The sequence below is a fragment of the Spinacia oleracea genome, chromosome 5 (genome assembly GCF_020520425.1).
Source record: "Spinacia oleracea cultivar Varoflay chromosome 5, BTI_SOV_V1, whole genome shotgun sequence".
NCBI lineage: Eukaryota > Viridiplantae > Streptophyta > Magnoliopsida > Caryophyllales > Amaranthaceae > Spinacia > Spinacia oleracea.
Genome location: NC_079491.1, coordinates 81,694,954 through 81,720,136, shown reverse-complemented (window position 1 = coordinate 81,720,136; position 25,183 = coordinate 81,694,954). Strand labels below are relative to the sequence as shown.

General features: G+C 37.7%; 1 protein-coding gene across 1 annotated transcript; it reads left to right on the top strand.

Annotated features, from left to right (window-relative positions):
- Window positions 1-4,818: 4,818 nt before the first annotated feature.
- LOC110793793 (sister chromatid cohesion protein PDS5 homolog A) lies at window positions 4,819-24,831 on the top strand. Its single transcript, XM_021998693.2, has 33 exons — window positions 4,819-5,210; window positions 8,299-8,502; window positions 8,581-8,762; window positions 9,066-9,192; window positions 9,310-9,525; window positions 9,803-10,019; window positions 10,096-10,241; window positions 10,321-10,460; window positions 11,139-11,288; window positions 11,392-11,440; window positions 11,788-11,979; window positions 13,737-13,919; window positions 14,619-14,773; window positions 14,852-14,978; window positions 15,083-15,232; window positions 15,333-15,392; window positions 15,631-15,767; window positions 15,866-15,983; window positions 16,121-16,255; window positions 16,372-16,571; window positions 17,627-17,786; window positions 18,440-18,586; window positions 18,861-18,941; window positions 19,028-19,612; window positions 19,700-19,807; window positions 20,717-20,796; window positions 21,128-21,179; window positions 21,371-21,457; window positions 21,576-21,694; window positions 22,959-23,018; window positions 23,096-23,271; window positions 23,745-24,133; window positions 24,220-24,831. The coding sequence occupies exons 1-33, from the start codon at window positions 5,118-5,120 to the stop codon at window positions 24,256-24,258; spliced, it is 5,064 nt and encodes a 1,687-aa protein (XP_021854385.2). The 5' UTR covers window positions 4,819-5,117; the 3' UTR covers window positions 24,259-24,831.
- The last annotated feature ends 352 nt before the right edge of the window (window positions 24,832-25,183 follow it).

Sequence of the window (25,183 nt, the reverse complement as noted above, 5' to 3'; positions counted from 1 at the left end):
GGACTCCAAGTGTCGTCCCTCCGTAGATAGTCCACAGCACGTCCGGATCCGCCTTAAGATTGACCAACTAGAATCGCCCTTAAGGTACTAATAATTTTCGGCACTTTTAGGCAAGATATGTGACTGAATTTTTCTCTCAAAAACTCACTTTGAATACTTGAAAACTCGTTATAAATTGTGAACCCAGGCCACATATTTATAGGGGTATGGAAAGAGAATTGGAATCCTACTAGGATACGAATTAATTAAATAAGAATCCTAGTGAAACTCTTATTTAATTAATTTATCTTTTAGGATTAGGAATTTAATCATTAAACGAATCCTGTACGTTTTAGGTTTCGTATGTGAACACAAACACACACGCACGCACAGCAGCCCACAAGGGGCGCCATGCGCGCGCGCGCACAGCCCGAGCAACGCAGCCCACGACTGCCACAGCCTTGGGCGCGCGCTGGGCCTGCCTTGCGGTGGGCCTGGCGCAGCCTTGGGCTGGCGTGTTGTGGCGCGCGTTTCCCTTGCTGGACGTGGGCTTGGCTTTGTGCTGGGCCTTCGTCTAGCAAGCTCGTCCGATGCTAATTCGTACGACGCGCTTCCGATTAATTTTTCGATTCCGGAATTCATTTCCGATACGAACAATATTTAACATTTCCGATTCCGGAATTAATTTCCGTTTCGAACAAATATTTAATATTTCCGTTTCCGGAATTATTTTCCGATTCCGATAATATTTCCGATTCAGACAATATTTCCGTTTCCGGCAATATTTCCGATTCCGGCAATATTTCTATTTCCGATAATATTTCCCGATACGTACCATGTTTCCGTTTCCGGCAACATCTACGACTTGGATAATATTTATATTTCCGATACGATCCATATTTCCGTTTCCGGCAATATCATCGTTTCCGGAGTATTCATTTCTTGCCTGTGACGATCTCAGCTCCCACTGAAACCAAGATCCGTCGATTCCGAATATCCATAGATGGAGTATTTAATGCCATTAAATACTTGATCCGTTTACGTACTATTTGTGTGACCCTACGGGTTCAGTCAAGAGTAAGCTGTGGATTAATATCATTAATTCCACCTGAACTGAAGCGGCCTCTAGCTAGGCATTCAGCTCACTTGATCTCACTGAATTATTAACTTGTTAATTAATACTGAACCGCATTTATTAGACTTAACATTGAATGCATACTTGGACCAAGGGCATTATTTCCTTCACTAAAACCTTCCATGAAGACAATGAGAGGCATCAGGTTCCATAGAGAGAGTCAATGAAACAATCTCAGAGGAATCAAGACAAGGAATTATTGTCTTTACAAGTTGTGACATTAATAATAGAAATAACTCTGGTAACCAACATGTAGGCGAATTTGAGCGATTGTTGTTGATATTTTATCTATTTACGAGTGTGGTTGCTTCTATTTTTTCATCTTTTAAACTATAAGCAATGAGTCAATTACCCCTTCAGAAAAGTACTCTGATTTTGTAATGTATATGTGAAGGAAATAATTCCCTTGGTCCAAGTTGCATTTAATGTTAAGTCTAATAAATGCGGTTCAGTATTAATTAACAAGTTAATAATTCAGTGAGATCAAGTGAGCTGAATGCCTAGCTAGAGGCCGCTTCAGTTCAAGTGGAATTAATGATATTAATCCACAGCTTACTCTTGACTGAACCCGTAGGGTCACACAAATAGTACGTAAACGGATCAAGTATTTAATGGCATTAAATACTCCATCTATGGATATTCGGAATCGACGGATCTTGGTTTCAGTGGGAGCTGAGATCGTCAAATGCAAACAAATGAATACTCCGAAAACGATGATATTGCCGGAAACGGAAATATGGATCGTATCGGAAATATAAATATTATCCAAGTCGTAGATGTTGCCGGAAACGGAAACATGGTACGTCTCGGAAAATGTTATCAGAAATGGAAATATTGCCGGAATCTGAAATATTGCTGGAAACGGAAATATTGTCGGAATCGGAAATATTATTGGAATCGGAAAATAATTCCGGAAACGGAAATATTAAATATTTGTTCGAAACAGAAATTAATTCCGGAATCGGAAATATTAAATATTTTTCGTATCGGAAATGAATTCCGGAATCGGGAAATTAATCGGAAGCGCGTCGTACGAATTAGCATCGGACGAGACTTGCTAGACGAAAGCCCAGCACGAAGCCAGGCCCGCGTCCAGCAAGCCCGCGCGCCAACACAACGCAGCCAAGGCCACGCCAGGCCCAGCGCAAGGCCAGGCCTAGCAGGCCAAGGCGCGCGCACAGGTGGGCTGCGAGCTGCGCTGCTCGCGTGGGCCGTAAGGCTTGCGTGGGCTGTGCGGCATGCTCGTGCTCGTGTGCGTTTGTGTTCGATACAAATCCTAAATCTAATGGGATTCGTTCAATGATTAATTCCTAAATCCTAATAGATAGAATTAGTTTAAAAGAGTTTTAATAAAATTCTAATTAAGCTAATTAGTATCCTAATAGGGTTCCAACTCCCTTTCCATACCCCTATAAATATGTGCCTAGGTTCACAATTTATGGACGAGTTTTCAAGTATTCAAAGTGACATTTTGAGAGCAAAATTCAGTCATATTGTTGCCCATATTAGCCGAAAATCTCTAGTACCTTAAGGGCGATTCTAGTTGGTCAATCTTAAGGCGGATCCGGACGTGCTTTGGACTTTCTACGGAGGGACGACACTTGGAGTCCTAAAGACTTGTTCTTGTTCGGTTCGGGCGCAGCTAGGGAGGGCACGCTACAAAGTGTATGCGTTCTAGACTAATTATTTGATTATGTGCAATTAATTTGAATCCTGGCATATAGGTTTTTCCGCATGATTTATGTTGTTCATATGTATCATAACCTAACAATATGCTCCAACAATGATAAGTTCAACGTCTTGTTATCCTAAACTTCTATCGTACAGTGCAGACATTATAATCACGTGTTATTTGATATCTTATCTATCCGCTTCCATGTGTTATTTGACAAATTTATAATCACGTGTTATTTGATATCTTTTCTATCCGCTTCCATGTGCTACCCACGTACTTAGGTGACTCACACCTGAAAAATTTAAGCATCACGAGATATGACTTGTTCACAACATATATACAACCCATATAAAGAGTTTTCCCCTCACTGCGACCAAGGAGTGCCACTTTCAGAGACGTCTTCCTTTTGCCTAGCTTGCTGATGCATGCTCCTATACGTGTGAAAGTTAGTACCAAGGCTATGTATAATGACAATATGCGTCATCACCTTTTGCAAGAAGACCTTATTTATGTTGCGTTAGTATTTAAACTACCTTATGTGGTGGGAGATTTTGGAGAGGAGCATGGAAAATTTGAGATTTTCATGTTCTTAGGAAATACCCATTGTACTTTTTGGATCATGCATTATAAAATGTAGATCATACATTACATAATTAATTATGTTTCTTATTAATGTCTCTGATTCTTATGAGTGTGACTGTCTATTGGTCACAAATGTTCATATTCCCAAAAACTGTCCTGAAAAGAATTAACTCCATTTGTAGGTCTTTCCTGTGGTTTGGGAACTATGATGACACCAGGCCTGACCCTGTGGCATGGGGAAAACTTTGTCTTCCAAAAGCTCAAGGAGGGTTGGGTTTCAGAAATCTCCTTCCGTGGAACCAAGCTGTAGTGGAAAAATTAGCATAGGCTATCTCTAGAAAACAAGATAACCTGTGGGTGAAATGGATCCATGCTGTTTATGTGAAAGACAGGAATTGGGATGACTTCATTGCTCCTACTGCAGCAAGTTGGGTGGTGAAGTTTGTGTGTATAGTGAAGAACAACTGCAACACTCAATTTCAATCTAACCAATGGCTGAGAGCAACTAAATACTCCATCAAAGGAACCTACACTACTATATGCCATCAAGAAGATAGGGTTCAGTGGCAACAATATGTGTGGAACAGACTTTCTGTTCCAAAACACAGATTCATCCTTTGGCTCACCATGCTTGATAGGCTGAAAACAAATGACAGGTTGTATAAGTTAAAGGTTGGGTCTGATGACCTTTGCCCTCTATGTGGTACAAGCTCTGAAACAGCAAACCACCTTTTCTTTGATTGCCACTTCAACGTCAATTGTAAAAACCAGATTATGAGCTGGCTGGGATTCCAACACAGTAGGAACTCTGTAGCTATTCTTCTCAAATGGATTCAAAGATATGCCAAGAGCAAAGTCCAGAAGGCAATCATGTACACAACAGTAGCTTGCCTGGTCTATCATATCTGGAAAGCTAGGAACTCATCAGTATGGGGAGCTCAAGTTCCAGTGATCAAGAACACTGTCAAAACTATTGAAACTGAAGTTAAGAGTAGAGTGACAAATTTACTTAGCAAGAAAGTCTGTAATAGAGATAGGGATTGGTTTTCTAGCCTTTGAAGGGTTAGGGTCTTTTTTGGCTTGGTGTTCCTAGCCATATGTTGCTTTGTTCCCTGTTTGGTCTGTTGGGACCATTCTGGTGACTGTTTGTAATGCTTGTTTTGGTTGTTCAATAAATTTATCACTTGCTTGCCAAAAAAATAATAATTTGTCTCTAATTATTTTCATTATGTACTTAGGCTTATAATTCGCATAATATTTTGGAAGATAGATTTTTATAACTTAGGGGACTGCACGCGTTAGTGTGCGGCCAACAACTGGTTACAAGAAGAAAGAGAAGGAAGGGGCAAAGTTGGAAAAAGGATAAAAAAAAAGGGAGAAAGCATGTGAGCATTGGGCGGAAGAAGGAAATAAAAATAAGTGAAAAGTGAAAGAAACCGGCATTTAGAAAGTCAAGAGGGTAAGCGAGTCACTACCAAGTCACTCTATTCTCCTCTTCTTCTTGTGTCGTTCGTGTAGTTGTGTTTCAGAATTCAGAATCAGGAGAGAGAAACTCAGTAGAATCCCTTACGGAAACCCTCGATACTCCGACCGAGTTCAGTCACACCACCGTTATCAGATGCAGCTGGGGAATTGGGTAGCTAAGCATAACCCAATTCTTATTCTTTGAACTTAGAGAGAGAAAATTAGTTGGGGTTCTGAATTTAAAGAGAGAAATTAGTCGGGGGTTTTCGAGAGAAACCAACAATGGCTCAACAGCTGCAACAGCAGCTCAAGGAGCTGGGATCCAAGTTGGAAACTCCCCCTTCTTCCAAAGATTCTCTGGTTAAGCTTTTCAAGGTTTGAGTTTTCCGCTCCTTTTTTTCTTTTTTGATTTGAATTTATTCTGTCAATTCCAGTAGTTTGTCCCCGATTTAAGCTCACTTAGGTCAATTTTGCTTTGCCTGTCCATTATTCCGTTTGAATTCCGCGTCTTTAAATGCTTTTTCTTCGCTGTTTTTCGACTTCTCGTTGTTGTTGATAAATTTCAAGTCTTGGTAGAATAAGGTTAGGGCTTGAAGAGAACACACAAATTTGAAGACTTCCTTTTGTTGGAACCCTATTAATTTTTTGATTTCATTATTCTTCCCTATTTTTACTGCATTGCAATTCCTTAATTTTGCATAACATGCATGAATCTTAGTTTAGCGGGAAAAAAAAGTAAGTCCCTGTGTTCATAGAGATTAGGTTATACTCCATTGTTTAGAACATAGACAAGATTATGGCAAGTTTCAAACTTTTAGGAAGGAGATCTTAGAAGATTGGCATACGGTAATAACGAAACCATGAAGGCGATGCATTGGTTATAATAGGAAACCTATTTTATTTCGTATTATCCAATTAGCCTTTAAGGTATAAACATTGCCATATTAATGGTTCTTAATTACTCAAGATGCTCAATCAGTGAATCAATGAAGTTGGTCCTTATGAGATTATAATTTGAAAACTTGGAGAATTGTGAGGCTTTATCAAAGCCTAATGGATAAGACATTTTACACATTCAATCATGACCACAAAGCATTTTTGCCAAGTTAGAATTTGAAAATTGTCCAGGAAAAGTTAATATTCATATACTCGTGGAAGACTGAGCTAACTATAATCTCCTCATTAACTCAATATCCTACAGTTTAGTTTCATTAAAAGGACTCGGAAGTTCTGACAACTGGAAGTGCTTATAGTATTAGAGCTAGTGATGCCTGTTTTTTACTGACTTTTTTAAAATTTTGCTATTACAACCATATCATTGCATCATGCCCTTCCAAATGTACACTGTTGTAGCAAAAAGAGAGATTCCATGTAAATGACTTTAAACAAATAATCGAGACTTAAAGAATTTGAACAAGGAAGCCGTGTCGGGAAAAGTAGTATACGTAGTACCTAAGTGAAAATCTCAATTAACTTTTGAAGGCAGCATGGAAATAGCTGGAATTGGTGGAAAACGTTTTCAGTGAAAAATGATTTTCCATGGAAATCAATTTTCAAGGAAAAACACGATTCCAAATTAGTTTTCTTTTGTTTGGTTCGTTGCAAAAAAAAATCATAGAAATTGAAGAGTAGAAGGGCGTGGATTGATGAGAAGAGAGAGGTAAGGAGAAAAGTGGAAAAAGGTGTTTCCCTTCCTTTCAAATGGAAAATGTTTCCCACACCCCTTGCCAAATCAAACAATGAAATATTATTGAAAGGAGGAATATCGTTTCCGGGAAAACGTTTTACTTCAAACCAAATACTCTCTAACTGCCTTTGTGAGACTAAAATCTAAGTGATATCATGAATTCATTCATGGAGTCAAGAAGATATATTTGCTGCTTATAATTAATAATCTGGATTCGGCTGGAGAATAGCCTAAAGAGGTGAACTTCAATTCAATTCCTATTGTCAGTTGTCACAAAGCTTTGCCCTTAATGTTCCACCGTTTCTTTCCTTCCATGTGCACCACCTGATTGCCAAAGGAACCTACTTTCACACTTTGCCAATCCTGTCCTTCATCCTCAATTTCCAAGCCAGTAATAAGTATGAGCTTAATAAGCCCCAAACAAAGATTAATTAATATGCTAAGCTTAGAAGTCTTAGAACCCTAAGGACAAACAAGACTCTATCTACAAGTGGAAATTTCCACTGGACTTTATCTGTAAGAATCTTTCCATTTTTCATCTTTCTACCATACAATAAGAGTACGCTCGGGAGCCTTAGACTTCCTACGTTTGAAGGCAAGTTGCAACAATCAGTTACTTGAAGCAAGTTCATTAGCTAAAAGGTGCTGCGAGCCAACACATCAGATCTTCTCCCTTGATGAACATTAGCCCAATTATGTAAGTCTAACAATTGGTTCCTCTTCCAGTGACGAGGAGATCTAAAGAGTCAAGTGCCTCATTCATTTCATTTGCAGCACAACAATTGATCCATGTAGCCTTCTTGTGTACAAGGAATCGAATTTTTAGAGGTTGATGTCCACACCTAGTAATCTAGTATTATGTAACAAAGCAGTAAAGCACTCCATGTCAACATTATATTATATTAGCTGGAGCGATGTCTTCCATCCGGGTCCATCCGGGCCTGTCCAATATAGTTATTATAGAAGGCCGAGTCCTTGTAATCTTGCAAACAGTATTTTGAGTTTGAAATAGGAGGATCTGTTTTATGACATTAACTTGGTGGAAAGCTCAGGAGTTCTCTGATCATCATGTCACATGGAAGAGGAATACTCTATTCTGACCCAAAATGTGGTCAAGATTGCCTCGAAAACGATGTACCAAATTTGTGTTGTACTCCGTATGTGAGTTACTAATATATTATGTTTGTCCCAAATTATTTGCACCATTTTCCTTTTTGGATGTCTAAAATTAATTGCATCGACCCCTATATGGCTAGGCTTTTCTCTCTACTTTTCTCTAAAGTTGAGTTCCACGCCCCCGCACTCCGTTTCTCTGTATTGTCACTCTTATTAAAAAGCGTGCCAATGTGCCATAAGCTTGTGCAGGAAATAAAATGACAGTGGGAGTAGTAGAAAAAGCAGTAAATACATGGTCTCTTATTTTAATTGTCTTTTGAAAGTGTTACCAATTTTATAAGCAGAGGGGTTACTTGATTGTTTTTATGCAACGATGATCAAAATTCATTAGATATATTCGTGTGATTTTATTGGAAACAAATCGCCTTGTGTGGTGTGTTACCTTGGTTCAATAGTATTCTACTCTGTTCTCTCCAATTATTGTTGGTATATCGCAATTTCTTTTAATCTCGGATTATACATAAGAATAATCAGCATTGCTGCTTTTTTTGACATCCTTGATGGTTTGTCTCTTTTGTGTTTGTTGGTTCTTAATGTTATTTCCCTGTGAGATAAGCTTTTGTCGAAGTCTTGTAATTAAACATTCTTTTTGCTTCTCAGCAAGCCAATACGATTCTCTCTGATTTGGAGCAATCTCCGCCAACACCGATCTTGGAGTCAATGCAACCCTTCTTGAAGGCCATTGTAAGACCCGAGCTGCTGAAACACCAAGATAAGGATGTTAAACTCCTAGTTGCCTCTTGTCTTTGTGAGATCACTCGCATTACTGCACCCGAAGCACCCTATAGTGATGAAATTCTGAAGGTATGCTATATTATGAAGTTCAATGGTTAATTTTCCTTGCTAGAAATAACATTATGTCTGCTTCTTTGGATTCTGCAGGATATTTTTTGTTTAATTGTTGGGACTTTTAGTGGGCTAAGTGAGACAAATGGACCATCATTTGGAAGGAGAGTCATCATTTTGGAGACCCTTGCCAGATATAGATCATGTGTTGTGATGTTAGATCTTGAATGTGATGATCTTATAAGTGAGCTGTTCAGGACGTTTTTCTCTGTAGCAAGGTATGTTTGGTTTGGTGATCGATTAAAACAGTTTCCCTCGTTATACATATTTGACTTGCGAAGTAATTTTCTACTGGTCTTTGTTTTATCATGCTGGCCTTATGTGGAAAAAAATTGTATTGAAGTTTATCACTTGTCACTTTTGGGGTAATATTTTAATCTATCTCAAAAATCAAATGGGATCACAGAAGGTTTTTTTGTTTGTTTGTTTTCGGGCATGAAAAATGATTTGGAAGGAGTTACTAGATAGATGTCAGTTGCTGTTATGATTGGTTCTGTAACTTGGTATGCTTTTGTGTGCAGGGATGATCACCCGGAAAACGTACTGTCATCAATGAAAACAATTATGCATGTTCTTCTAGATGAAAGTGAGGATATCCATGAAGATCTTCTGCTTATTTTGCTCTCTACACTGGGACAGAATAAAAAGGTGGGAACGTTTTCTCTATCATTCACAACCTGCTCGCTAAAATCACTATTTATCCTTTTTATTTTAAATTAACTTTTTAATCATTTTAAAGTAGTGCGGTATGTCTTGGTGGTTCAGGATGTTACGGTGGCTGGGAGGAAACTTGCCATGAACGTGATAGAACATTTTTCTGCTAAACTCGAACCTTATGTGAAGCAGTTTCTCATGTCTTCAATGACAGAGGAAAGTTCCTTGAATAGCGAAATCGATTACCATGAAGTTATTTTCAATTTATACCGTTGTTCACCACAAATTCTGTTGGGAGTTGTTCCTTACCTGACAGGAGAGATACTGGTAACTGCAAAATTGTGACTTTTTTAATTCTTTTTTCTGATAGCTTTATTTATTTCATCCCTTTTCCTCAATTACTTTTTGAGACTTTGAGTACAAATGTACAATTGACTGGCACATGTATTGTTTTTTTTGTTTCCTTATCTTTGTAGAGTAGGATTCCCCGCTTGTTTTTATTTTTATTTTTACCAACACTATTAGCACCAGTATTTTGTTCAATGCTGCTTGTATGGCTGTTGCCCTGTATAATGATGTCTGAAGATGTCTTTCTCTCAAACAGAATGATCAATCAAAAGCACGTCTAAAAGCAGTTAATCTGGTGGGTGAGCTTTTTGCGCTACCAGGTTCTGCTATCTCTGAGGCATTTCAATCCATATTTGTGGAGTTCTTGAAGAGGTTAACAGATAGAGAAGTTGAGGTTCGGATGTCTGCCCTTGACTATGTAAAAAGATGTCTTCTTTCAAACCCCTTAAGACCTGAGGCTGCTCAAATATTTGGTAACATCTCCCCCTATGGTTTTATGTATTGTTTACTTCTTAAGGTATGTGATTTATACTCCAAATTTTTTTGTAGCTGCCTTGTGCGATCGGCTCTTGGACTATGATGAAAATGTGCGGAAGCAAGTTGTTGCTGTGGTGTGCGATGTTGCTTGTTATAATCTTGATTCTATTCCAGTCGAAACCGCCAAACTAGTTGCAGAACGTCTTCGTGACAAATCTGTAATTAAGTCTATCTCTTTGCATACTCTCAGTGATGATTTGGAGTAATTATCTAATTGTTTTAGTTTTGGTCATGCAGTTACTTGTGAAGAAATATACCCTTGATAGACTTGCTGAGATATACAGGCATTACTGCTTAAGGTGCAAAGAAGGCTGTGCTAATGAATATGACTGGGTACCTGGAAAGATTCTGAGGTGTTTCTATGACAAAGATTTCCGGTAAGCAATAGGGTTTGATATCTATGGTGTTCTATTATTTTTGCTTTGAAACTTCCAGCTGCTAGGAACTTGAATTTTTTAAATTTTTGGTGCAGAATTGTTCATCAATACATTTCCTCTCATTTTCTATGATGATTAACTTTCCTCTGTACCATAATGTTTCTGTGTTTTTCTGTTTCTGTAGATACTAAAACTTACCATCACCACTGTTTTTGACTGTTTTCTGGTTAGATGATGAGCTGTCTTAAAGGGCTGATATCAGGGAATGTAATTTGAAATTTAAAGAATGCAATCTGAAGTGTTGAACCGTACTAAGTAACTCACTGGTTTAAGGCATTGAACTATTCTGTGGGTGTCTTTCTGTAGATTCGAGAGCAGCGCGTCTTTTTTGGTTAATTTTTTTTAAAAACTTCTAGTTGTCTTCCTATCCTTTCACATTTCTTCTTTTACTTCTCATTTCTTGTTATAAACTTAAATAAGTGCTGTGAATATTCGTAGTCACATATTAACTGTCTACCATATTAGTATATCATCAGGTTTCTTGATGTAACTTCTTATATTGGAGCAGAAATCCTACAGCATGCGGATGCTCTTGCAATCTGCCTCTATTTTTGGGTCTAGTGTTCCTGGTGATGAAAACCTTTTACTATTTTCTCAGCTGGTTTTATCTATTTGCAGTTCAGATGCAATTGAATCTATTCTATGTGGAGCACTGTTTCCAGCTGAGTTTTCAGTAAAAAATGTAGTTGAAAATTGGATACGAATATTTGCGGGACTGGACAAAGTTGAGGTTAAGGCTTTAGAAAAGATATTGGAACAGAAACAAAGGTACGCCTTTTTTGTATACGATCCAGGTTGTTTGCTCAACAGATGATCCAGTGCAAATGGTTTGTTTTTGTATTTGATTTGGATTGTTTACTTTTTACTGAAGGTTGCAACAAGAAATGCAGAAGTATATGTCTCTTAAGCAGACATGCAAGGTTTGTAATTATTATAAACAATTACTTTCCCCGTTCTTTATTAATTGCTACATTTCTCTTTTATGGAAGTTCACTATTAATTGCTACATACCCATATTTGGTATGTTATGTGCTGTGAATTGATGCTTTTGCCCTTGCTAACTTTTCTCTTACCCATGTGATTTACTCTTAATTTCTCATCCCTTTATGCTTAATCTCTTACCTCTGCTCATCATCTTTGCTTACTTTCTGAGGCTGTATGCACAATGTGGATGTAACAATTTAAAAGATGTAATATATTTTGTCATCAGCTAGAAGTTAAACAAGTTGTTTGGATAATGTATTTCTTTGTGTTCGCCTAAATGCAGGATGCTGATGCAACTGATTATCAAAAGAAAGTTATCCTTTTGTTTCGGGTTATGTCAAGGTTTTTTGTTGATCCTTCGAAGGCCGAGGAAGGATTTTTGACTCTTGATCAGCTAAAAGATGCTAACATCTGGAAAATTTTGTTGAGCCTACTTGATCCAAACACTAGCTTCCATCAAGCACGTGCTAGTCAGGTGAGCTGTAATACATAATTGATGGAAATTTTCTTAGAGATCTTATAAAAGTCATGATTTTCCTTCTATCGAACTATTCACTTGTCATGCGTGATCTCTAGTTTGACAAGTCTTCTTGAAGTACAAATTGTTTTTGCTACATAATCAGTGGGATACCTTAGACGTTATGCAAGATTAGTTGGTAATGTGATCAGGAACACGAGAACATCTGAGTATCAGGCTGTAGCTAGATGCGGAAGTAGATGATTCTTTTCCAGTCCATAAAATTTCTTTACTCTGCCTTTTGGGCATGACAGTATACTGTACAGCTGGCTGGTTTTGGTATAATGACTGGCATTTTTTTACTTTTATATTGATGATCATGAGATATTTCATTGTCTTTTTTAATCTTCCTGCTCAGCGTTATGTAATACGCTCATTTATCCCGTGTACTACGTATTGAGTACACCCGTATTACGTATTACGTACTGCGTATTAGTATTGTGGAACACTTTGGACTAATTTAACATAATTAGGTAGCGAATTGCATACCCGTACTTGTACTGAATACTGAAGCGTACTGCGTACTTGGTAACACTAATAATAATAAATCTGCTTGATCTCTTTGTACTTGGATAACACGCTTGGAATTTTATTTGTGGTAATTTTATAATATGAATAGGTGAAGGAGACTTAAACTTCTATGTGATGGCTGTAGCCTGTAGCACTTGTTTTATAATGTCCATCAGAGTGTAAGGTGGTTCAAGTGCAGTGTATGAAAGCCTATCTATACAATGGGAAACATTATTACTTGTTCAATTTTCTATTCTTTTAAAGTAAACAAATTAATATCTGAATGAGAAGAACACTCCGGACTTCTCTTTTCTTATAGAGAAGCCCATTTTTAACTATTGCTGGGACTGCTTTGATCAATTTTACAATTATTTTTTGCTGTAGGTTTCCTCTCAATTAACTGTCCTATTTTTTGTGCTTTGTTGGTCCTGTATTCCTGGATGTGAAGTGTTTTGTGCTTTCTTCTGTTGGTTTTCATATTTTAATTTTCTTTTTGGGGAATTGAAGCGAAGTTGGTGTTCCATTCAGTCGTGTTAGAATATCATGTATTCAAGTGTGATGTATTGCTTATGAGTTCTTGTTTTCTGCAAGCTGATGCACGCTATGTTTGGACCTCCTTTAACTTCGAAGATGTGTTGACGTATCGTAAGTCACATTTGGAGATGTGTATTGTTGTATTGTAACCTTGTGACTGTGAACCTATTTTGCTTTTTAGCCGTTTGGCAAATAATTTAATTTAGTGTTTTTGTTTTTATCTTTGCTTCAATTTCATAATCTGAATAGATGTTGTATCCCTTATGTTAAGTAAATCCCGTTCACCTCCACCTAAAAAAAAACATCTTAAAATTTGATGCGACAAATTAGTTATATGCATGCAAAGCCATGAAGGTTTGGATGTTCTTTTAATACGGAATTGATTTTTTGCCGTCCCTGCGGAAAAGAATTTGGTTTTTATCGCAGATACTCTAGTTTTGTAGTATGTGTAATTTTTTGCAAAAATGTATAAACAATTCAAGCTGGAAACGGCCTGCTTTGTTAGCATAGTCTCACAGCGGCAATGGCTGCATATATTGAGCTCCTTTGTTCTTTCATGGGGGGTGGGGGGATCTGTAAGTGGCATTGGGTAATGGTTTGATAATGATGATATGTGAACTCACTTATATTAGATGAAACGAGCTTGTTCATTTTTTTTGTTTCTCCTGCAGGATGATCTACTTAAGATTCTTGGTGAAAAACACCCACTCTTTGATTTCTTGAATGTGCTTTCTGTGAAATGCTCATTCGTGCTTTTTAGCAAGGAGCATGTCAAAGAATTCCTGTTGGAACTTACAATTCAAAAATCCACCGGAAACACAGAGAATTGTTTGTCATGTGTCAACATGCTGGTGGTAAGTCCTCATTTTTCTGAGCTTTTATTAGTTATTTTTTCTGTTTGCAGTAGGGATCTAGTTTTAGATAATCTGATTTATATTTTGTTCCTTTTCATATAATTATTTATTTGCTGGGCTCCAGGTAGAGTGTTTGTTTGATATATGTATTACATCGTTTTGGGTGGGGCTACACAATCTTTTTTTTCTAAGCACAAAAATGATCGGAACCAGTAAAGCATGATTATTTTCCCTAGAGATTCTGAAGCAGTGAGAAGGTTGCCTTCCACAAAATGTTCAAATTTTGGTTATCTGTTACCTAAATAAGACTGATGTTGTATTAATCAACGTTGAAACAATTACAACAACCATGTCTTTTTCAAGCAGCATCACACCTTTCTGTATTCCTTGGAGGCTAATGAGAATGTTTATAACTAGTTAGATTCTTTCTTGGCCTAATGCCCTTATAGGAGGTTGGAGGGTTGTGATTTTAGAATGCTGCTATACAAATAAAACCCTAGTAAGATCCGGTGGCTGTGTTATGCACTTATGCGTCCCACAATGCAATGTATTACTGAATTGCAAATAGAGGGAGTATATTACAAAAAAAGAGTCGTCGTTGTGCTTCTTTTTTTTCATCCATGTCATGTTTGAGCTTCCTTCGTGTCTGAGGAGCTGGGGTTGTGCATGCTGTACTCATCCTGTCGCGATGCTTTCCAGATCCTGGCAAGCTATTGTCCATTGTTGTTCATTGGAAGTGAAGAAGATTTGCTAAACCTCCTTAAAGATGAGAATGAAATTGTAAAAGAAGGCATTCTGCATGTCTTAGCGAGGGCTGGTGGAACCATTCGGGAACAGCTAACGTCCTCATCTAGGTATAATTCTCGCCTTGTTTTCAAATCTGAACCTGATGTGCTAGTAATTTTCTGTAACAGCTTGTTGCTTATCTGCAGCTCTGTAGATCTCATACTTGAAAGGCTATGTTTAGAAGGGACACGAAGGCAGGCCAAGTATGCTGTACATGCTCTTGCAATGATAACTAAGGATGATGGACTCCGGTCACTCTCGGTTCTGTACAAGGTGTTAATTTGTTGTTTACCTTATATCGTAACAAATGAATTGGATTTTTACTTGATATAGGAATTATGATGCTGGATAGCTAATGCCTCTCATTTGTTGTGCAGAAGCTGGTTGATTTGTTGGATGAGAAGGCACATTTACCCACTGTACTACAATCACTGGGTTGTATAGCGCAAACTGCAATGGCAGTTTTTGAAACTAGAGAAAGTGAAATTGTAGAATTCATCAAGATCAAAATTTTGAAATGCAGTAATGTATGTTAAATGTCATCCATTGGGCCTTGATAGCCTTTTTCTTGGTCTGTTGGGGGTCCTGTATAGTTTATTTATGTATATTTGCTCTGCATGCTTCCAGAAAGGACAAGACAAACCAAAAACACGTTGGCGTGATCAGAGTGAACTTTGTCTGTTAAAGGTTGGTTACAGTAGGATATCTTTTGTCTTGTCTCCTAGATGTGTGAATTTCATGGATTCCTGGAATTTCTTTAGAAAAATAAAAACTGTGGGTTGTATATATACACTAATGTAGAGCTGACAATAACTTTATTTCTCTCTCTTTGTTGTTTTATACTACGGGAAAATAACATTTATTTTCTTATTTGGATAAATGTGTATCATTCTTTTTAAAATTTTATTCTTCTTTTATTGGGCAGATTTTTGGTATTAAAGCATTGGTTAAGAGCTACCTACCTGTCAAAGATGCTCATCTTAGAGGTGGAATTGATAGTCTCATAGAAATTCTAAGAAATATGCTGTCTTTTGGAGATTTTTCGGAAGAGTTAGAATCAAGGTATGGAGGAGAATTTAGATTTTTAAATTTTGGCGTTTTGTACAAATTTTATGTTACAAACATATTACTCTTTCATTGCATATTGGTGCTTATTGCAGTTCTGTGGATAAGGCTCACTTGAAGCTTGCTTCTGCTAAAGCCATCCTTCGCCTTTCTAGATCTTGGGAAAATAATATACCCGCTGACGTCTTCCATCTAGCTTTAAGGACAGTTGAGGTAAGATCTTTCGCTTCTATGTATCTGTCATACAATTTTTTCCTGACCGATATTCAAGATATTTTGTGTAGGTTGGTTTCGTGTTTTAGGAAATTAATTCTGCTGTTTTCACCTTTTCTATTATGTTTATCACACAGATAAATTTCCGTCAAGCTCGAAAACTGTTCCTCAGCAAAGTTCATCAGTACATAAAGGATCGCATCTTGGATCCAAAATATGCTTGTGCTTTTTTGCTGGATATTTTCGCGTCCAAACATGCTGATATTGAAGAGGTATTTGTCGTTAACATTTAACTGTGTTTCCTAGTGTGTCTTATTGTCATTGCAATGTAACTTGTTTGAAATAGTCATCACAACTTAGCTTTAATTCTGTGCTATCTGACTTGCAGGACAAACATAATCTTGGTGAAGTTATACAGATGTGCCGTCAGGTTAAAGCTCGGCAACTTTCTATTCAATCTGATACAAACTTTCTTGGGCTTTACCCAGAGTACATACTTCCTTACCTAGTCCACATGCTTGCCCATCACCCTATGTGCCCTATTTTTGATAAAGGCATGGATGTCAAAGCATTGGAACCTGTATATAGGTATGTTTTATAAGGAGGAAATTATAATATCCAATTGTATTTTTCATCTGCTATACTTTTAAAGTCGTATGATTGAAGAGAGAACAAATTATTTAATATTTCATAAAAGTCTTCGTGTTAGCTGGTGGCAAATTTAACTCTCTAACAATATTGCTGTGTAATATGTATTGGACAATCCTGTTCAGCCTCTTTGCGGGTCGGCTAATCTAAATCTTCTTTCTCGAATATATAACATCAAATGTGTCGTTGGTTTTGAGCTTGAAATAAGTACTCCAGTTAGTATTGCAGCCGGGGATGATTTTCCTTGGAGAGGCTGGTCTGTGGGGTTTTCTGTTACGTGTTAATAGCATCCTGCATAGTGCTATGTGATCTTCTGATTTTTCCTGACTCCAAATATCGAGAAGGTGTTCAAATAGCAATGCATTGTATATCGATCCAGAAAGCTTTCTATCAACGACCTGTTTCAAGTTGCATTCTTTGAAACTTGGTCGGCTTCTTGTATGAAGATATTCTGATATACTCTTGAATCTTCAATCACCTGTTTTCCATTTTCTCATTAGGCTCTTTGCCTTTATGGGTATTTCAGTAATCGCTTGCCGTAATTCCGAAATTATAATGCTTACTATGCATTTATTTTGGTTTTCTTCCGATGATAGATGAATATGAGCCTTATCAGTGACTTGTGAATTGTGAATGATATTTACATTGTGCTTCCATTCTAGTTTGTTTTCAGCTATAGCTGGATTCATTTACTTAACTTGGTTTCTCTTGAATGTAAATCAGCCAAGTTGTATGCTATGCAGATCATTGCATTTCTTCATAAAACTGCTTTCTGCCATGTGATTTCAAAGACCATGCTCCGATTTGCATTATTTGTAGCCCTCCGTCAGTTAATTAATGAAGATTATTCTAGATGTTTGTTTGCTTGTCAAATACTTCGTGTGGCCTTTGATAGACACACAGATCCTTTTGATCCTCTTGCTTTCTGTAGGTTACTATTTCGTCCCTTTTCTTAACTTGCATGCTAAGCTCATCTATTTTGTTGCTTTTACTAGGGTGCTCTATTTGTTGCTCTCAATGGTTTTACATGGTGAAGAAGATATTGTTCCTGAAACTATTAGCGTCGATAAGGAAAAAGATATATTTCCTGCCGTCGTTTCTATCTTGCAATGTATCAAGCGTTCAGAAGATGTGGTTGATAAGTTGAAGTCAAAGGTAAAAGGAATATGCCCCTTTGATAGTTAGATGTATTGCTTGTCTAGTACTCTGTCAGAGTGTCAGTCTGTCCAATGAGTAGGCCTCAGCGGGAATCCAAAATTTTAAGGACACTCCCTCCATCTCTCAAAGATTGCCCATTTTCCTTTTCGGTTTGTCCCTTGAAGATTGCCCCATGTCCTTTCTAGACAACATGGTCCTCACAATCTTTCTCTATCTTATTTTCTACCCTACATGCAAAAGGACAACACTACCCGCGTACCAGGTAGTCGAATACAAACTCTTAAAAAATAAAAGGGGAATGGGGCATCATTTAGGGACAGAGGGAGTACCAATTAATGAGTCACATACAAATATAATGTCAGTTCTTATAAATTTGTTTAAACATGGCACTATGGCAGTATGGCACTTTGGAAGTCCAAAGAAATTGTTGTTTAATGTGGACCAAATTAAGATGAAAATGAGATCACTTTTGTATTAAAGAACAATAACTGCCATCTTTGTTCCATTGAGTGAGTCCTAGATGTACTAATGCTACCTCAATTTGTTTTCAAGTTTCGAATTGGTCGGCAGTCTGTTCGACATGCAGTTATCAGTGGTGCAATACTTAATAAATGAGATCTGAGGCTGTTCCCTTTCTCATTGAATTGCAGAATTCACATGCAATTTCTGAACTTGGGCTGTTGGTGATCAAGCGCTTATCTAAAAAGTCAGGGGAGGTTCAAGGTGGCGACGAATCGGTTTCTTTACCGTCAGTGCTGTATAAACCAAGTGATACCAAAGATGAAGCTAGTGCCGAGGTATACATTTCGAGAACCAGGACATGTTGCCACTTTTAATTCACCATGACTGGGCTTTCACTGAAACAGGAACTTGAAAAAATGTTATTACGTAGGCAAAGATTTTATCTTCGTTGTTTGATGTCATTATGTCCTTTACGTAAATTTTACCAAGTTCATGTGTTACCGCAGTTTGTCTCCGATGTTTCCGTAATTTTGTGGGTTTGACGCACGGCGTTATACCGTAATTTTGGTGTTCAATTTCCAAAACTGACAGTGCCGCTTTTCTGAATAGGCTGCTGATGTATATACATGGGTGGCTGATGACTCTGTGTTAGCTCACTTTGAATCACTTACGCTCGAAGTCAATGGAATTGTATGTATCTATGAAGCTACATTTATTTTAAATGCAAATTTCTGCCTTTGTTTTAATCATTTGTCCTCTCAATTTGATCATTGTAGATCCACATAGAGATTCCACAAGATGAGGTTCTGGAAGATGTTGAGACAGATGGAAATGAGATCCCTCTGGGAAAACTGATAAAAAAAATCAAATCCCAGAAAAATAAAGCAAAGGCAATGGTAAAAGGCCATTCTTCACCAACTGTAACGAAAAATGAAGATGTTTTGAAAGTGGTGAGGGAAATCAATTTGGATAATCTGGGGCCCTCAAGCAAGATAGAAGCAAGCAATGGCCATGCCAATCGCTTGACTTGCAAACCAAAAATTGAAGATGAAAATCCGAGTAAGAAAAGGAAGGAGGTCGATGCTAAAACTACTTCTGCACCCAAGCGCCAAAGATCATCATCTGCGAGGAGTCGTACCAAATTTCCTTCTTCTAAAACTGCTGCTAAGCCTTCTGCAAATGTTAGCTCAAAAGATCCTCTCTCTATTAAAAAAGAGAGGGACTCGGAAGAGTCAGATTTGGTAACATTACCAGTCAAAAGGAAACGCAGCAACAAAAGGAAGCGCCGCAGCAAGAGCTCCTATCAGGGTAATGACATAGAGGGTCATAAAGTTGAAGAATCTGATACTTCTGACCAGAAGGTGAACTGCTACCATGTTTAGCATAAGCTATATATACTTTTCCGTCATGTGAATGTCAGTCTTTATACATGTTATTTGCCTTTGCAGAGGACTGAGGTCGTAGATAATGACAAGAGTGAAATTGTCATATATGACAAGTCTTCTGTTGGATCTGTCAAGAAAAGAAAGAGCAGAAGTGTATCCGGCTTTGCAAAGGTTACTTTTTTTTACCCCATAGTACTGCTTCAGCAATGATAAAAAATTCTTGTTCTTATAAAAAATATCGCATTTTGTTTATCCGACATTACCTTCTTTTTCCATGTATCTTTCCGTTGATTCTCTACAGCCACATTTTTCTTGTGTTACACATCTTGCTTTGTAGGTAAAGAAGCTATAAATTTTCACGTACATCTTTTTTTTTGGTCCATTTCTGATGCAGCCAAAGATTCATTTGTTCTTTTGGCTGTGGGATGTAATGGACTAAATCAAAATGACTCTTAATACCTCTTCGCTTCCTTTCCATGAAGTAGAAGATGATCGTCCCGTTGTTGTCCCGTTATCGCTTTTGGGTCAATTGGAAACAACCTCTCTGCAATTGCAGGGGTAAGGTTGCGTACATCCGACCCCCACTTACCCCGCTTCTTGCGGGAGCCTCTTTGAGGCAATGGGGTAATGATAATAATAATATCAGTTTTTTGGTTATATTGGAATATACTGTGCTTAGGGAGTGAGACTTGAGAGTACTCTCTCATTTGGGCAGATTTTTTTGGTACTTCAAATGCTATTTCTGCTAATAAGAATTAATATGAAACTACTCTCTTCAGGCTGGATAACTTATGTGCACTACATATTCACACTAAGTCCTTTCTTTTGTTTAAATAATTTGATTTAAAACGTAAATGAATTTCTGTATCATGTTAGATTAAATGATATTCACTTGCAATTTAATGTGCCTTTGCGTGATCCTTGGAAATAACCTCTTTATGAAAATAAGGGTAAGACCGTACATTTTGATCTTCGCAGACCTAGCGCTAAATAGCGAGAGCCTTGTGCACTGGCTACGACTTTAGTGTCATAAGCATGCAAATTCTGTTATCTAACATGATTTTTTTTGGTCTTTATCAGTGCACATCGAATGAAGGTGACGGTCCTACTACAGATTTGGTTGATTGCAGGATAAAAATTTGGTGGCCAATGGATAAGCGGTAAGTGTCTATATTGACTAAACAAAAATGACGACGAAACTAGATGATAAATAGCTGCCCTCAGAATCTATGTGCTGTTAGATTGCAATCATGCTGCATACTGGCAAAGGAAACTGCATATCAGTGTTAGTTCATTGCCATTGTATATGGAGGAATCCAGAGGAATGATCTGGTGTAGAATGTAGAAATGTCACAAACTTCCTCTGGTCATATTACTGAGTTTGATGAAATCGTTTTCTTTCCAAAGAAGCTACTTTCTAAGTTTTTATTTTAACTTTTTGTGATAACGCTGTGGATAGTTGGCTGAAAGTCTGTATATTGTCATCAACAGGTTTTATGAAGGTGTGGTGAAAAGTTATGATCCTGAAAAAAAGAAACATGTGGTAAGCTGTTGCTTTGTCTATATTACTGTTTTCCCTACACCTTTGGACTTTGGAGGTGTTTCTCTGTTGTGCTTTTCCTGGGATTCTCTTTATTTTACACCCCAATGACTTTTTAGAAATTGATGCTTGCTACACGCTATTGACAATGCTTCTCTTATCGTGACTTTTAATGTATTAATGCCATGGTGAAGGTATTATATAATGATGGGGATGTGGAAGTGCTCCATCTAGAAAAGGAACGCTGGGAGCTTGTTGATGGTGACCATAGGCCTAAGAAGGTATATTTCGTTGTTTGGTTGAGAATCTCCCTCCCTACCCAAGGGCTTTTGTCTAGTTCAATACATTGTCCCCTTGCATTGAGTATAAACTCTTTCTCGCCTTTCTTTTCACTTGCAGAAGACAAATACTGCAAAGAGTCCTCCTGTCAAGACAAACACTACAAAGAGTCCTGCTAAGACAAATACTACAAAGGGTCCTGCTAAGACAAATACGACAAAGAGTCCTGCCAAGATGATGTAAGTGTTTATTAATGTTGCAATCAAAATTTCAAGGCCTTGTTGCATGGCTGCATGGGTGACCTTGCCATTTTTCTATATTCCATCCTTCCCTAACTAAAGCTCGTAATGACTTTGATATGGGTTGTAAAAGTAGTTACATGTAATAAATTGGAGAAGGCATGAGTGAGATTAAAAAATAAAAGGTTGATGTGATGGAGAGAAACAAAATAAATAATTGTAAAAACATGGGAATTCTCATTCGGAAGTGTCATCACACTTTTGATTTGGTAAACGATTTTTTTTTTTTATTATGTGTTAACTCCGTACTCATAGTTATTCTCACTCGTGCCATTAATGACCATTACATAAAATTAACTTGACTTGCTAATTATGGTTAACAATTCCATAATTAATGTAAAAATGAAATTTCCCCTTCACTTTATCTTCCTTGAAGGCTCCAACCTCTACAACCTATTATTACTTCATCATACTCCGTCCAGATTTAATCTATGCATCATGGAAACTAACTTGCTAATTATGGTTAACAATTCCACTTCATCATACTCTGTCCAGATCAGTGTTACCTGGTTCGCCCCTAACCCCCGCGAACCGCGTACCGGTTCGCCTGTACCAATTCGTGGTTCTCCGGCGATCCAATTCGCGATTTTTCACGAACCAAACCAAAACCCTAGTTTTAACGATTGAAAGTCCGGGAAAGCGATAGAAGATAAAATATGTTGGGCTTTTGTTTGAGAAGTACATATGTGTTGATTCCTACTGTCAATTGTTGTTCTTTCGTCTTGCTGAAAATAATAGCCATGGATGAGGTCGAGGTGAAGAACTGGAAAGCCGAACTGCCGAAGAATGAAGATGGTGGTTGCTTTTTATTTGTTAATTTGAATTTAAAATAAAATAAAATAATCCATACCGCTACCCGCGAACCTAAAATCAGCTACCCGCGAACCGCGAACCCGAACTCGTACCCCGTACCAAAGCGAACCACGAACCAGGTAACTCTGGTCCAGATTTAATCTACTTAACTTTGAAACTGACTTGCTATGTATGGTTATCAATTCCATGATTAAGTTCTTTTTTTTTGGTTTACCAAATCAAAAGTGTAATGACACAGGGTTACCAACGAGAATTTCTCAAACAACATTTACTTTAAAGGGATAGGCGGACTTTTTTGGAATTTCAAAATTTTTTATAGGTAACTTTATTTTGGGATGGAGGAAGAACAAAAGGATTATCTTGTTAATTAACAAGTTGTTACTTGTCACAGGTTACCCAAGAAGAAGAATAAGACTTTAGACGAATCAAGATCGAGGACATCGGAAAAGAGGTGAGTATCGTAATCTGCTTACTGTGACACATTCATATACTTGCTATATTTTCTTATAATCATCCAACAAACTGCAGACCTTCTAGTGTTAAGGGTAAAAGATCTCAGAAGAAAACTTCAAGAACTGACCAGAGAGACAGTCTAGAAGGAAAGACTGCAAGTGCCGCAGAGGATGTAGAGAACCGATCTGATTATTCTGATATATCAAATGCTGAGCCAACTGTTTCATCGGCAAGTGATGTACTTGAGTCTGGTAAGGCACTAACCTTTTACCTTATCCGTCTCTATCCCCCTCTTCAATAGCACAATGGAACAGTTAACTATATATAAACACGAGAATATCAAACTTGTTTGATGTAGAAAAGTCTCTCCGAGGGTACAAATCACAACTATGATTTTTCTTAAGCAACAAAGAGAAACACCATAAATCATAGCTACCATCTAAGTCTCCATTGGGCTAATGATGACAACTTTTATGTAACTATTCCAGCACAAAGTCATTTTATTTGATCTTGACTACATCCTTGGTGCAAGATACATCTTACTGCAGTTTGCTTCTTAATTTATAACTTCAAACTCTACATGAGAGACATGATATGTTGCCACCTTGCCATTTACTTTGTTTCTGCTGAATTTTATTTGTCGATTGAGTTTAGTATACCTTAGTCTAATCAATGAGCTATGCCGCTTCTTCCCTCTGTCTCGACTCCTTCCTTCTTTCTTCAGGTGATGCTGAGCAGGACTATGATGATGTGGAGGAAAAATCAAATACTGCCAGAAAGGAAGTAGACGGGGAGGCTGCTCAGAAAGACACAGAGAACTCTGATGAAGAAGAAACCCCAAGTCCAGAAAATGGACAAAAGAAGGCCGGGGAGACTAGTCAGGAGGATTCTCATGCTTCTGATATGGAAAAATCACATGAAGTGGACAAAAATGTAGAGAAACCCAGTGGAATATCACAAGAAGAATTTGATGAAGGGAAACAGACAGAAGAGGCTGAGAGTAATCCCATGCCAGATAAAACTGACACTTCAGATGGTGACGATACAGAAGATGCTGATGATGATACAGAAGATGTGGATGACGATACAGAAGAGGCTGATGACGTGCCTCTGGTATGTAGTTCCTCTAGCTGTATATTTAAACTTTACAAAACTATGTTCCCTTCCTCTGTATTTCTGATTCACTCGTAATGATCCAGAGTACGTGGAAGCGACGGGTAGCGAAATCACATCAATAAAGTAGAGCTAGTTACCAGTATCAGCTGCACAAACCTTCATGGAGAATAGAACGGGATTACCATACACTATGCAGATCCTATATGTTTTGGGTTACTGCTGTCTTTTGAATCAGGAGGAAAACTCCTCTTTTCAGCTGCTGCGTTTATCTGATGCTTGTAGGTCTTTTAGCAGCAACTGCAGTAAATGTCAAGTGGTGTCGGAACACTTATCTTCAAGCATTTATCTGATGCTCCACTTCCCTAGCAGTGAGGCTGGTTTGTATTGATGCGGTGATGTAGCTATTGATTGTAGGCAAAATTGGTGGGGTCACATGTACAGTTATATAGGCTGTTTGATCAGTCAGTAATGTAGCATGGGATATCATATGTTTATGTGCATGTCTAACAAAGTGCCGGGGCATTCATCTTTACTTGTACATAAACTATATTGTATAAGTACTCTTCTTTTTTGTAGACAAACACCACCCCTGCTTCTGCCTAACTGCCACCCCGAGCCTAAACCTTTAAGAAGATTGCTTAGTATTTTGTATTTTACAAAGTGGTTCTGCAATGGAAATTGTCAATCTTGTATTATTGATTTTCCTGTTTGCAGTTGAACTTGTGGATTTACTAGGCAATTGTCAATCTTAGAAGTTTGACTTATCTTGGATGTATGAAGGTATTATAATTGAAATTAATGGTGTTCTTGTTGCATGGTTTTAAGAGAGATTAATTAGTGGTCAAAGTAAAACTTTTCCTAAAATGTGGATGCCTTGTACCAAGAGCTGCCGAAAGTAAAAGCAAAGAGGAAAATGGAGCATGTACTATTTGTATTATGCTTCAGATAATGACTCATTTTGATGATACGTTAGCGTGATTAGCTTTATACCATTTTTTAATTATCTCTATTGACATGAAGAATCACAGGATACTGTGTTGGGGTTCT

What these genes read in the sequence shown, in the direction of transcription:
- LOC110793793 (XM_021998693.2), top strand. Translation starts at nt 5,118, where the DNA reads ATGGCTCAACAGCTGCAACAGCAGCTCAAGGAGCTGGGATCCAAGTTG. An exon ending in AACGTCTTCGTGACAAATCT is followed by an intron (nt 10,242 to 10,320) that starts GTAATTAAGTCT and finishes TTGGTCATGCAG; the next exon opens with TTACTTGTGAAGAAATATAC. An exon ending in CTCTTAAGCAGACATGCAAG is followed by an intron (nt 11,441 to 11,787) that starts GTTTGTAATTAT and finishes GCCTAAATGCAG; the next exon opens with GATGCTGATGCAACTGATTA.